This window comes from Lynx canadensis, chromosome B4 (assembly GCF_007474595.2).
Source record: "Lynx canadensis isolate LIC74 chromosome B4, mLynCan4.pri.v2, whole genome shotgun sequence".
NCBI classification, from domain to species: domain Eukaryota; kingdom Metazoa; phylum Chordata; class Mammalia; order Carnivora; family Felidae; genus Lynx; species Lynx canadensis.
Window position 1 is genome coordinate 82,274,748 of NC_044309.1, and position 14,376 is coordinate 82,289,123.

Below are 14,376 nucleotides of genomic sequence, written 5' to 3' on the forward strand. Positions count from 1 at the left end.
CACATGAGTTCCAGCCCCCTATAGGGCTCTGTGCTGACAGCTCCAGCCTGGAGCCTGCTTCAGATTTTGTGTCTCCCTCTCTCTCTGCTCTTCCCCTGCTCACATTCTCTCTCTCTCTCAATAAATAAAGATTTTTTTAAAAATTTTTAATAAAAAAAAGTAGGGGAGCCTGGGTGGCTCAGTTGGTTGAGCGTCCGACTTCAGCTCAAGTCATGATCTCACAGCTCGTGAGTTTGAACCCCATGTCGGGCTCTGTGCTGACAGCTCAGAGCCTGGAGCCTGCTTCGGATTCTGTGTCTCCCTCTCTCTCTGCCCCTAACCCACTTGCATTCTGTCTCTGTCTCTGTCAAAAATAAACATTAAAAAAAATTTTTTTTAATAAAATAAATTAACTTTTTAATTATTTATTTTGAGAGAGAGAGAGCACGAGCAAGGGAGGGGCAGAGAGAGAGGGACAGAGAGAATCCCAAGCAGCTTCTGCGCTGTCAGCATAGAGCCTGACGCAGGGCTCAAACTCATGAGCCCTGGGATCATAACCTGAGCCAAAATCAAGAGTTGGACACTTAACTGACTGAGCCATCCAGGTGCCCCTAATTTTTTTAACTTTTACCATATTGAAAATAAAATTTACAATATTACTTAAAACTTACCTCTTCCAGGAAGTATTCCCCAGTTAACAGGTTCTTTCTCTTTTGTTGGGCTTCCTTAACATTTACATATTTAATTTACACTGTAGAAGTCAGGTTTAAACTGCACATCTTTATTGCTCATTTCACCTTTTACCTTTGACATACAAGTGTCCAACATTTCAGAATAGATTTTAAACTCCTTCTTAGCCAAAGCCAATACAGGACTGTATATTGCTTTGGGTTTGTTTGGTTTTCTATGAAAAAAGATTTGAAGCTCTCTAAAGGCAAGGGTATACATTATTCTTTGTAGCTGTAACAGAGCAGGAACAGGCACTTAACATTTTTTTAAAAGTTTATTTATTTATTTTGAGAGAGAGAATGAGCAGGGAAGTTGCAGAGAGCGAGGGAGAGAGAATCCCAAGCAGACCCTCTGCACTGTCAGCACAGAGCCCTATGCAAGGCTTGATCCCACAGACTGTGAGATCATGACCTGAGCTGAAATCAAGAGTCAGATGCTTAACTGACTGAGCCTCCCAGGCACTCCTAGGCACTTGACCTTTGATGAGGAGGAGAAAGATGAGGCTGAAGCAATAGAAACTGAAAGTAGCTGGAGATCGGATGGGTATGTGTGTTGGGACATATTGACTATTAGACCCTTCCAGGAAGGGCTAAGCTAGGATATGACCCAGAGGATGAGGAGGAGGGGACTATGTGGCCTCTATTGCCTGAAATAGCTCTTGGTAACCTGAGGAATTGGAGTCAGGGGTTGAGCTGGGGTCACGTGCCTGGTTCTGGCGCGGGAGTAGAGGTGAACAAGGGAGGTTGCCAGCCGGGTTCTCTGAGCAGCTGGAAGGAGGAGGAAGGGCTACAAGAGTTATTTTTAATATTATTCAGAGCAGAGAAAGAGGATTTCCCAGTAGGGAAAAAAAGGGATATGATGTAGGTAACACAGATACGTCCAAATTTCAGGGAGATACAAAAAATCTGAGAGGAGGCCGGAAGTGGTAGCAAAGCCCTTCTATGAAGACAGTCCTGTGATCCAACTACTGAATTCACATTTGGGTAACTCTACGCAGATACCTGCCTGTTTTTAAGCCTCAGTTTTCATTCTTTTAACAAATGCTGATTGAGGACTCAACCATTGTTGAATACATAGTACAGCCCCATACTAACTGGTTTGGAAGTAAAACATAAAGGTGTCTATTTTTGTGGAACTTAGAAGAACATACATATACATATGCAACAACTAGAGAATATAGGATACACGCTATTTTACATGGCATTATGTGTTTGGAGTAATGTTCAGGGATGGGTTCAGTCAAAAGAGGGTCTTCTTAGAGGAGGTGTGTTTTGAGTTAGTACTTGAAGGAAGTTATCAATGTAGAATGACAGGGAAATGGCAGGAAATTGGTTGTTCAAGTACAAAGAATGAACTAGGAAAAGTTTAAATGGCAGTAATTAGCTAATCTAATTAGTAGGGGGACAATAAGCAAATTGACTTGGCAGGCCTATTGTACCTTGGGGATTCTGTGGCAGTTAACTCTAAAAGAATAGTGTTAATGAGGTCACAGTTCAGTCATGTATCCGGGTTAATTTCTGTCTTTTACCAAGCCAGATCCTTTCTCCTCACTCTATGCAGCTGTCTCACATGTGTAAGTCCTTAGTCAGAGGGAGTGGGTCGGGACAAGGAAGCAGGGCTGGAAAGAGTAAATCTGTCCCTGAAGGTCACATGGCCATCTGAAAGTGGCTCCAGATTATCATCTTTGAACTGCAAGGAGACACTGTATCCTGGTGGTGGGGGCAGGGGTGCTGAGGGTAAAAGAAATGTTAGAAGAGAAAAAGAGGCAAGATCATTCACCAGTTTTGGGCTTCATGTATATATAATATAAAATGAAGATTAAAATACCTTCCTTATAAAATGTTAAATGAAAGCCAGGGTTCAAGGGATGGCTCCCGTTCCTTGAGATCCAAATAAAGTGGGCTCAAAATTTAAAGCAACCCAGAGCACCTGACTAGCTCAGTTGGTAGAGCATGTGACTCTTGATTTCAGGTTGTAAGTTTGAGCCTGATATTGGGTACAGAGATTACTTTAAAAAATAAGATCTTAGGGGTGCCTGGGTGGCTCAGTCGGTTAAGCGACTGATTTCGGCTCGGGTCATGTTCTCACGGTTCGTGGGTTCAAGCCCCGCGTCAGGCTCTGTGCTGACAGCTCGGAGCCTGGAGCCTGCTTCAGATTCTGTGTCTCCCTCTCTCTCTGCTTCTCCCCTGTTCATGCTCTGTCTCTCAAAAATAAACGTTAAAAAATAAAAAAATAAAATCTAAAAAAATTTTAAATCAATCAATATCCAGTGGAAGTCCTAAAATTAATGCCAATTAATGCAATTAATGCTCCTTTCAAGAAAGATGAGGGAGATGGAGGAATTATATGTTTCCAGGCCCCTGTTTCTAGGCAAGATGTTTCTCTTCCACACCAATTAGACCCCAAAGGCAACACAGTCTTTAATTACTTTATCCTTCTTCTCCCTTTCACACAAAGTTTTCCTGAATTTGGAAATGTGACCAAAGATTTAGAACAAAAGCAGAGGAAGGGCTTGCAGTGTAATAGCAAAAATATCTCTAAATGCAACAGCAGGCACCACCATTCTTTTTTTTTTTTTTTTACTTTGAGAGAGAGAGGGAATCCCAAGCAGGCTCCGCATTGTCAGAGCAGAGCCTGACGTGGAGTTCGACACCAGGATCCATCTCAGGAACCATCTCACCAACGGTGAGATCCTGACCTCAGCGAAATCAAGAGTAGGATGCTTAACGGACTGAGCCACCCAGGTGCTCCAGGCACCACCATTCTTAAAACACCATTCCTCTACTCCACCGTGGGAGAATTTCAATGGCTTTTGTACCCACTTAGATCCACTCTCTTTTTTTAATTTTCCTTTTGTTCTTCCCACTTTTATCAAGAGCATTTCCCCCCTACTGTATAGTATATATAGCAGTATAGTGACATTTCTTTGCCTGCGTGCCTACCCATGAAGCCTCATCCTTCGTCACGTGCACACTTCCAGACAAAGGCGTTTTTCTCCCCTAAAATTAAGTCTGGTTCTTTCAACCCTGACTTCTTCCTACAAATATTAAAAGAGAAAACTATACAAAGTCTTAGCCCAGGGCTTGGAAGATTAATTTCCTTTCTCAAAGATGTACAGCATAGTACTAGGCACTAGCGGCTACAAAGATGAATAGGACTTCTAACTACGAACAAGAAAGACTATAATAAAGAGATGTTCAGAAGATCAACATATCTGCCATCGACACGCCCACGAAGTCGCTTCTGTGCTTATGTATTATCAGTTCCGTGACCACAGACAGACTCGCCAAGTAGTTTGTCTGACGACCTCGTTCCTCCTGGACATCTCTGCAGCTTCTCAAACACTTATCCCTGCGCCCTTTCTCGCTAGAGGTGTGAAACTACATCTCCCGAAAGGCCGCGTTGTCCCCTTCCTTCCTCCCTCTCCCGGTTCCGAGTCATGGCAACGGCGTGACGTGAGGGTACTGGGAGCTGCGGGAGCAGCGGTCGCGGCTTCAGTTCTAGCCTACCCGGCCGCCCGGGCGGGAGCAGGGGCGAGAGGAGCCGCAGCCCCGGGCAGCTCCTGCGCTCGGGGACCCTGAACCCGCCCGGCGGCCCCTTCCTGCCGCTTTTCCTCCCGAGCGAGGAAGGCGCAGCGGTTGTCAGAGCTGAGAGAATAAGGGAGGGTCGCGCGCATGGCCTCGGCGGGCGCGCGGCGGCTCCCAGCCGGGACGCGCGCGGCGGCCCAGCGCTGCTGCGGCTTCGCGCTCCTCCCAGGCGCGCTCCCGGCTCCGCCCCCCGGCCCTCCGCGACGGCCGCGACCAATGAGGTGAGAGGGAGGTGAGGGCGTCTGCGCGGGTGTAAAGAGGGTCTTGTAGGGCCCCGAATTTGCACCTTGGAGGGTTGCGCTTCTGGGATGCAGGCCTGGCGTCGGGTGGCGCGGCAGCGGTCCACCTAGGAGTCTAATGTAGAACTTTGGGGAAGGTTTTTGCAAGTTATTCGCAAAGGGGAGTCCCCGGGGCGGGTTCCCAATCACTACTTGCCTCTCGCTCGCGCCCTGGCAACACCGGGCTTGGTGAGGCCCCGGAGACTATGATACTATGATACTTTGTGAGAGTCGTAGCTTTTAGCAGTAGCGTAGCCCACGCTTAAAGGCAACTGCGCTTCGCACGCACCCCACTTTTTCCCATCTCCTCTCTCGGCACTGTCCTCAACCGCCCTCGACCTTTCGCACTCGTGACTGCCTGGCCAGGATGCCTGGCGGGCTGCAGCAGGTGCTGGGGGAAAAACTTGTCTGGACGACCTTCCTCTGGGATGCACCGCACTTCCCCTTCACCTGGGAATGGTTGAGGAACACAAAGAATCATGACGTTGTCTCCCCTTTCCTTTTATCCTTAGATTTCTGATATCCTGCAGCCTCTTCTTGCCCCGGGCTGCCCAGGTCTTGGTGGCTGAGGCTGGCTTACCTCCCAGGCGTTCCTTCATGGGCTTTGCTGCCCCCTTCACTAACAAGCGAAAAGCTTACTCGGAGCGTAGGATCATGGGGTGAGCATCCTCCCCTGTCCAGCATCCCTCCACATTGCCTTCCCCTCCAAACAAATGATCAAACCTAGGCTAGAATGTAAGGGTAGCAGTAGTGGACAAGATTCATCCCTGGCCATCCCTCTCCCCAGCTATTATTACTAATCATTTATCCTTCCCTCCCAGCCTTCCAACTTTCATTTCCCCCTTCTTGGTTGCTGGGCATGTCCATTAAGTGAAATGTGACTAGAACTGGGCAGTATAAGACAACAGGGTATTATTTCTCTGCTGACCTTTTATTATTTTAACTTAAAAAGTTTTTTTGAGAGAAAGCGAGAGAGCGCGCGAATGGAGGAGGGGCAGAGAGAATCCCAAGCAGGATTCTCTTCCCTGGGCTCGATCTGTACCTAGGGCTACTTGGTTAGAAAGTTATAGAACTAGGATCTGAGTTCTTGTGGGATCACCAGTAAAATGGACAGCCGGTGTTCCCCCTAGATAGTCTTTTTTTTTTTTTTTTAATTTTTAAGATTTATTTTGAGAACAGAACAAGCTAGGGAGGGGTAGAGGGGAGAGACAGAATCCCAAGCAGGCTCTGCGTCATCAGTGCAGAGTTTGATGTGGGGCTCGAACCCACAAACTGTGAGATCATGACCTGAACCAAGATCAAGAGTCGGATGATTAGCTTACTGCACCACCCTGGTGCCTCTGGATAGTCCCTCTTAAGATCAAAATAGATAGTAAATGCAATAGCGTTCTGTGAACTACAAAATATAAGGTAACGTTAACATCATGGAAATTTGTTTGCTTTTGGGAAGTCATGAATCCAGGTTTTGGGATCTCTAGTTCCTGATGATGAATAGTTAGTGGGCAAAGGTACTGGGGGGAAGGTACCCAGGGCAGGGAGGAACTTGACCCAGCTGGCAGTTCCTTGGCCTCTCTCTGTGATTCCTTCTCCTAGGTACTCAATGCAGGAGATGTACGAAGTGGTGTCCAATGTCCAGGAGTATCGTGAGTTTGTGCCCTGGTGTAAGAAGTCTTTGGTGGTATCTAGCCGCAAAGGTCACCTGAAGGCCCAGTTAGAGGTTGGGTTTCCACCTATTGTGGAACGTTACACGTCTGCTGTTTCCATGGTCAAACCTCACATGGTCAAGGTGAGGTGCTGGGAGGAGGGATTAATCAGCAAAATTTTTGTGTTCTCTAGCATTTTTACATTTAAGGGCTATTTTGGCCCTCTTTGTAATGATTTTATCTCCATGTGTCAAATACTTCCCTAATAAAACATTCGAAGGAAAGGAAAATATCTTTCATTTCTTTCTTATAGGCTCCTATACCTAGTATAGGTTTTATTCCATTTTAATATTGTTTAACTACCCGACTGTCCTTTTAGGCTGTTTGCACTGATGGCAAGCTCTTCAACCACTTAGAGACCATTTGGCGATTCAGTCCGGGTATTCCTGCCTACCCACGAACTTGCACTGTGGACTTTTCGGTGAGTCAGGAGGCTGTGTAGCATAGGGTTGTGGGAGCAGAGTGGAGGTACAATGATAGTTATTAAGTATAGCTAGCACTTAGCATTTCCTAAGTCAGTGGCACTTTTCCATAGGTCTGAGCTTACATCAAACATACTCTGTGCTCAGTCGTTAAGTAAGGGCTTTTGAAGGGATCTAAGAACTAGAGGGGGAGGGGAAGAAAAGGCACTGAATAGTATCCTTGCATTTGGCCAGGGACTATCCAACATGGTCTTGAATAGTTTCTGACTGTCTCTTACCCATTCCCAGATTTCCTTTGAATTTCGTTCTCTGCTGCACTCCCAGCTGGCCACCATGTTTTTTGATGAGGTTGTCAAACAGAATGTTGCTGCCTTCGAGCGTCGGGCAGCCACCAAGTTTGGTCCAGAAACAGCCATCCCCCGTGAACTGATGTTCCATGAGGTGCACCAGACTTGAGGCAAAGGATTGTTCCTGGCCTCTCCTCTACTCTCCCTCCCAATCCAATTCTCTTATTTATTTCATTTGGCTCCTGATCCAATCTAAGAGAAGAGTCTGTGTTTATAATGTTTTCCTTCTCAATTCCCCAGAAATTGGGCTCTAAGCTGGCTACAAATGCTGGGGCACAAAGGTAGGGGGGTACAGAAAGAAGACATGCCTAGGGGATGGTCAGGCTCATCTTGAGAGCCCCATATGCCTGATGTCTGCAGTCTTCTCATAGTGAATTATATTCAGGACTGTGTGGTTCTTTTTGGACCCTGTCAACATACCTTAGTGTCTGACCAGAGTAAGATAGCAACTATTCTAAGGATTGTATAAACCAAGCTTTTTCCTCTGACAGAGGTACTGGGTGGTCAATAATTGTTGCCCACCTAAGATGCTTCAGGAAATGCCTGAGATCTGGCCCCAGATTGAAATCCATATGATCTCACTTTTAAAAATATTTCCATGCTGCCTGGTTAGTGGAGAGCACGAGGCTGTCTTAACATCAGTGCCACAGGGGCAAGGAGAAAAAAAGCACTGAAGAGAATTGTACTCTTGGGTTGTACCTTATTCTTCTACTTGGCCTGAGTTTTTATAAAATTTCAATAAATTAATTGTGACAGTGTGAATTTGGCCTTTTTATATCGTTTCTTGGGGGAAGAGTGTGGATATAGCATAGTAGAAGAAAGTCATGGCTTCCTTCCTCAGGGGAGTAAAGGTGCAAGAAGGCCTCTTGGACATAGTGTCCCTGCTAACTATAGTAGCACATTCTACAAGCCAGGACCTAGTACCCACTCCCTTGCCTATTTATAGACTTTTTCAGAAGGTCAGTTGCAGGAGTCTCAGAACAGAATAATCTGGTCTCAGATCTACCATACAGCTGATGTCCTCAGGACCGCTTATTTTGAGGACCTCCTTAAGGTCCCTGCAAAGAATAGGCATTCCACACAATACCAGAGCCCTCTAGAGGCTCAGGTCCAGAGCCAGCAGTCCTCCTCTATTTGCCCTTGGTATGGTATGTTCCTTTCGCCCAATGGGCTGGACTCGTTTCCTTGGATTAGTCGCATAAGCAGTTTTGAGGTCTCAGCTATGGTCCTTGAGTGTTTTCTCTTACAACAAAATTAAGAAGGACTTCTAATCTTGAGGAAAGACAGAAATCTCCTTTGGAAATTTCAGGTATCCTGTCTTATTAGGGTAAATAAATGTCAAAACCACCTAAAGATAAAGGGATGCACAGGACAACTTAGAACACACTTAGTCCAGGATCTTGCTAGCCAGATTCCTTACTTTATAACAGAGATTCTTCCAGGTCTTATTTAATAGCAGGCTCAAGCATTGTTAATAAAAACATTTATTTTGCATTTTATACAGAACAACCTGAAGTCTGGATCATGACTTGACAGTTACCCAGGGGTTTACAGACAATGTGTCCATCTCAGCGTGGTTCTGGGGATTAGGGTTCCACACAAACACAGGCAGGAGTTGCGAGGAAGGAAGGGGGCACTGTAGGAGTGTATTTCAATCCTTTCTTAAAGAAAAGGCAGTAGAGCATTCTGAGTCACTGAAACCTGTGCAAATGGGGCTTCTAAAAAATACTGTACTGTGAGCTCGTGAGGAAGGGGCCAGATAAGGATCTTGATAAATAAAGGGATATTTTCTTGTAGCAGGGGAAGAGGGAGGCCTATTACTTTTGTTCTCAGCCCCAAGACCTGATATTCAAAGGAAACCACATCCAATCTTAAATAATTTCCCTGCTAAGAAGTACCCATATCCCTGGAACCAGACTAAGAAGATAGCATGCTGGTCATTCCCAAGTCCTTATTCAATGGCCCATAGCATATTAAAATAAAGTAGAAGAAAAAGATCAAAGGGTAGTGGCTTGTGTTCCACAGGACTAAAAAGTTTAGTACATGTTAAGCACTGATAAAGCCAAATGACTGGGAAGGACCACAGCTTAGACAGTGGCATATACAACCTGCTGGAAGAGGCCTAGTAAAGACCTCTAGTAAGGGGCAGGGGGGAAGGGTGGGGGGAGTCCACAGCACCCTCAGCTTGAGGTACAGCAGGTATAGAAAATCTGGAAGGAGGGGAATATTAAAGCAGTGAGTAATAGAACACTCCCAGATCTTAATTTTCATAGGATAATTTTAAAAGAGAAAAATCAAACATTGGGTGCCAGTCACAACAAATGCCATGGCCTTTATGGTCACCTGGTAGCATAAAAAAAAAAAATGCCAAAGAGGTCTGCCTAACCCAACAGGTCTTGCTAGGAAGTGTCTGTGTGCATGGGAGAGAGCAATGAGGCTTCACAGAACTGATAATCCAACATGATTCCTATGGGAACAGAAGGGGCAGAGTCCGGATTTGCTGGCCTATGGAGGGCTGGGCTGAGTAGAACCAAAAGCTCTAAAGTCACTGCAGATTCTCTGCAACCAGCTTTGACCCAGGTAAAGAAGAGTCAGATTCTCACTCTAGAGGTGGTGGTGGTGGTGGTGGTGGGAGGGGGGACCCAAACCTAACCCATACCACATGCATTAGTCCTGGTCACCCTACAGTTGATGGGCAACTCACCAGGCAGGAAAAAGGAACTGATTAGGGAAGAAGGGGTTACTTTTTATCTTTTAAAGTCTTAATTTCTATTTTAACTTCAAACTTATTATCAGTGCCTCAGATACAATTTAATCTTAAATCTTAAAAAGCCCCCTGAAACAAAACAAAATTATACTTTTTTTTAAAGCTCCCTCACTTTCTGGTAGTTAGTTTCCCCCCAGTCTCCAGTTTTACCCTGACTTAGAGTCCACAAACTTCATCAGACCATCCGTGCTCATTGACTTGGGCCTCTCTAGTGGGAAGCCTAGGGCTCGGCTCCAAATGAGCTGTGCCAGTACCCCCAGTGCCCGTGACACCCCAAACAGGACTGTGTAGTAATTCATCTCTGTCATGCCGTAGTACTGTAAGATAAAAGAGAAAAAAGTTTTGTTAAAGGCGCTGAGGTAATAGCATGCATAAGTCCAGGGGCAGAGACCTTAACTGAGTCAGCCTCAAATAGAAATGACACTAGGAGGGGTGTCCAGGTGGCTCAGTCAGTTAAGCATCCAACTCTTGGTTTCAGCTCAGGTCACAATCTCACAGTTGTAAGTTCGAGTCCCACATCAGCTTCTCTGCAGAGCCCGCTTCAGATCCTGTCTCCCTCTCTCTCTGCCCCTCCCTGGCTCGCTTGCTCTCTTTTTCAAAAATAAACAAACATTAAGAAAAACTTTAAGAAAATAAAGAAATGCACCAGGAAAAGTACAGTAATTGGGGTTTTGAAAAGACAGCACCCCTTTCCTTCTGCCTGTACCTGCCCTCTGCCACAGGCAACTTTATCAAAAGGGTAAAGAAGGAGGTATGAGTTGCTCTGACTAGGAAGTTGATTTTTTGCATGGCAGAGAACATTAGGGTTTGGCACAAATTAAAGGGAGAGCAGGGAAGGGAAGACTCACCTGGAGCAGCACCCCACTGTGAGCATCTACATTGGGCCAAGGATTTTTGGCCTTGCCCTGCTCTAACAGGACATTGGGCACAATCTTGTACAGCTGAGCAACAAGCTTAAACATGGAGTCATGAGGCAGGTGTTTAAGAGCAAACTCTCGCTGACAGGTATATCGTGGATCAGTCTTCCTTAGTACTGCATGGCCATAGCCTGGGACAACCTGTAAAGAGGGAGGGTAAAAAAGCCAGCTGTATTCTCAAGTAGAAATTCTTCTTTTCTAAATTCTTCAGGCTAGACAAACAGAGAATGGGGCAGGGAGAGAATTTCCTTCTCTAACACAGGGACCTCTCTCATTCTATTCTCTTTAATTCTTCTAAATTGCACAACTTGGGTCTTGGCTTCTTTCCTAGTTGCTAAGCATCTCTGCTTACCCGTCCTGAGTTGAGTGTGTTCCATATGTAGTCTCGTAACTTCTCATCTGACACATCTTTGCCAACTTCTTTTTGTAGTTGTGTCAGCCAAACAAGTACTTCCTATGGGTAAGGTTTGGGGAATAAGATAGTGTCAACACATATGCTAGGAGGGAAAGGCAAGATCAGAAGAAAAGCATGAGAATAAGAAAAACATGAAGCAGGAAAAGAAAAGGAATAGTCTTACCTGATTTGCCAAACCATGTAGGGGCCCTGCTAGTCCGTTCATGGCTGCTGCAAAGGACAGGTAGGGGTCTGAAAGGGCACTGCCCACCAAGTGGCTGGTATGGGCACTTACATTGCCTCCCTCATGGTCACTGTGGGGAAGTAAGAAAGGAGAATCAAGGCCAAGAGAGGAGAAAAAGGGGCAGACTATGAAAACATAGACCTTGCTGTTCTCTTATCACATGCTAGCCTAGTTATGGGCTCACACTAGCCTATGGCCAGTTATACATAAGCTCTTGTAAGAGATGTCCCAATCTCATTACCAGCCTTTGTTCACTAATCCACAGGGCTGGAGAGGTTACTGGTTGATGATGCCTGTCTATGTGCCAAGCTCCTGGATGCTCACAGCAGCTTTAATAGGAATGGCCAGAAGAGGGAGCTCCTGGAAAGCTGAAAGATCACCTACTGTGAGCAATTAGTACTTTTCCCCAGCTTCTTAGAAACATTACTTTGTTCTTAGAAAGGTTATGATTATTTCCCTATACCTCTGGATTTCCTTTACTAGATTCCTCTCTTGTCTTGTGTGCCATGTTTCCATTTCCTTGTTGCCTACTGCCTGTTCCCAGAAGAGATTGTTCAGGAGCTTTTCTTAAAATTTTCTACCAATCCAGGCAAGGAGCTATGGTTGCTGGGTCTAGCTTACCTGTGGATGGTGAGGTACAAGCGCATGAGCTCAGTGAACTGAGCATCAGTATAGCCTAACATGTTGGTGAAATTATGGGACCAGTCCAGCTTAGAGTCAATGGCCCCGATACTGCTGCCCTCCCGATAGAGATTCCGATAGATCTTTGCTGCAACACAAGGTAGCTTTGCAATAAGATCCATACAATCTTCATAAATCAACTGATAAGAGGAAAATGGAGAGAAAAAAAAAGAAAGAAAAAGATTTATCAACAAAGAAGAATTAGGCAAGGATGCTGTTTGTCGTCCATGGATTGGGCTATTTGGTTGATGCTCAGTGGTTATATATGGAGGTTAACAACAATAACCATTTAACTAAATAACTTTTATGACCCAGGCTCTGCACTAAGTGATTTACACATAGTATCTTGTGTATATTAAAACATTATTTTGGGGGTACGTGGGTGGCAAAATCAGTTAAGCATCTGACTTGATTTCAGCTCAGGTCATGGTCCCAGGGTCACGGGATCAAGTCCCAAATCAGGCTCCTCGCTAAGCATGGAGGCTGCTTGAGATTTTTTTCTCTCTACCCCTCTCCCCCACTCACACACACTCTAAAACAAAACAAAACAAAATGTTATTTCTAATTTTTGCCACTCTACCAAGTACGTAATGACCTCCATTTTATAGGTGAGTAAACAAGCTCAGAGCATTCAGTTAAATGCCAAAGTCAGATTTTGAACGCTTTTATGTTTAACCATGATCTTTCCCACTACCTGACTTTGCACTCAATGAATGTGCTAAGATACTAGGTTTTAGAAATTAATTCTGTTCCATCTTTCAAAGAAAATTCACCATATATGCTAAGGGTCAAAGAGTAACATTCAATTGTTAGTTAATAACAAAGGCTTCCATTTTTAAGCACTTACTAACAGGCACTGTGATATATTATTTGCATTTTTTTTTACCCTTACAATAGTCCCGTAAGGTAATATATCCCTCATTTTATAAATCAAGAAATTGGGGCTTGGCCAGGTTAAGTTACATGCACAAAGTTACCCACTCAGCTAATAAGCATCATGCAGCTTAAACAATTATTAATTCATGGACACTCTTGTTTCATCTACACCCTTACTTTCTCCTCTCACCTCCCAAGTTATTTTGAATGAATTCCAGACATATATTCCAACATGTAAACGTTTAAGCATATATCTCTAAAAGATAAAGGCTGTTGATAAAAACAATCACAAAACCATTATCCCAAAGGGAAAAAAATTAATAAATCCTCAGTATCATTAAATATCTACTCAGTATTCAAATTTCCCTGATAATAAAGCCCCCCCCACCTCATGTGTTTGATTCAGGACAGAAAAACCCACGTTGCAATTGTTTGTCTCTGAAGTCTCTTTTTTTTTTTTTAATTTTTTTTTAAACGTTTATTTATTTTTGAGACGGAGAGAGACACAGCATGAACGGGGGAGGGGCAGAGAGAGAGGGAAACACAGAATCGGAAGCAGGCTCCAGGCTCTGAGCCATCAGCCCAGAGCCGGACGTGGGGCTCGAACTCGCGGACCGCGAGATCATGACCTGAGCCGAAGTCGGACGCTCAACCGACTGAGCCACCCAGGCGCCCCTGAAGTCTCTTTTAATCAATGTTAAGTTCCCTGTCATGCTTTCCTTTTTTAAAAAAATCTTTTTTTATATTTTATTTTTTAGAGAGAGAGCAAGTGGGGGACAGGGGGAGGAGGGAAAGAAAGAAAATCTTAAGCAGGCTCCATGATCAGCGCGGAGCCTACCACAGGACTTGATCCCACAATGCTGGGATCATGACCTGAGACGAAATCAAGAGTTGGACATACCACCTAGGTGTAGTGTACCCCCCGCCTTTTTCACTTTGCAATTTATTTGTGGAAAGTCGGATCACTTCTTTTGGAGAATTTCCCAGTTTAGATTTCGCTGGTTATATATCTGTGATGTCATTTAACATGTTCCTCTGTCGATTGTATTTTGTATAAAACTGATGGATCTAAAGGCTTGAGTAGATTCCAGTTCAATTTTTTTTTTTTTTTTTTTTTAGCAAGACTACTCAAATGAGCACCAGGTGACGTATGGAAGTGCTGAATCACTATATTGTAATCTGAAACTAATATTACACTGCATGTTAACTAACTGAAATTTAAACTAAAAAAAAAAAGACTACCTGATAAATAGTGTTGTGTTCATTTATTAAGAGAAACACAGAAGAAGAAAAAAAAAAGAAACACGGGGTGCCTGGCTGGCTCACTGGGTAGAGCATAAGACTCTTGATCTTGGGGTTATAAGTTCAAGACCCATGTTGGATACAGAAATTACTTAAAAATAAAATCTTAAAAAAGAAGAGAAACATAATCTGGTTGCCTCTTTTTGTGAT

At 44.4% G+C, this 14,376-nt stretch overlaps 2 protein-coding genes across 4 annotated transcripts in view; one reads left to right on the forward strand and one right to left on the reverse strand.

Moving 5' to 3' along the window:
- Window positions 1-4,169: 4,169 nt before the first annotated feature.
- COQ10A (coenzyme Q10A) lies at window positions 4,170-12,177 on the forward strand. 2 transcript variants are annotated; one of them, XM_030322924.1, is made up of 5 exons: window positions 4,170-4,516; window positions 5,086-5,232; window positions 6,167-6,359; window positions 6,596-6,697; window positions 11,633-12,177. In XM_030322924.1, the coding sequence occupies exons 1-5, from the start codon at window positions 4,383-4,385 to the stop codon at window positions 11,762-11,764; spliced, it is 708 nt and encodes a 235-aa protein (XP_030178784.1). In that variant the 5' UTR covers window positions 4,170-4,382; the 3' UTR covers window positions 11,765-12,177. The 2 variants fall into 2 exon arrangements, with proteins under 2 accessions (XP_030178784.1, XP_030178782.1); XM_030322922.1 differs by lacking the exon at window positions 11,633-12,177 and adding an exon at window positions 6,987-7,807 and having other exon boundaries at window positions 4,176-4,516.
- Window positions 8,512-14,376, reverse strand: part of CS (citrate synthase) — a 32,678-nt gene continuing 26,813 nt past the window's right edge. For both annotated transcript variants that reach the window (XM_032593994.1, XM_030322919.2), the window contains exons 7-11: window positions 11,989-12,188; window positions 11,308-11,437; window positions 11,082-11,183; window positions 10,661-10,870; window positions 8,512-10,129 (exon numbers count right to left, since the gene is read on the reverse strand). In XM_032593994.1, the coding sequence (XP_032449885.1) occupies window positions 9,959-10,129; window positions 10,661-10,870; window positions 11,082-11,183; window positions 11,308-11,437; window positions 11,989-12,188 (813 nt within the window). In that variant the 3' untranslated portion in view covers window positions 8,512-9,958. The remainder of the gene's footprint in view (window positions 10,130-10,660; window positions 10,871-11,081; window positions 11,184-11,307; window positions 11,438-11,988; window positions 12,189-14,376) is intronic.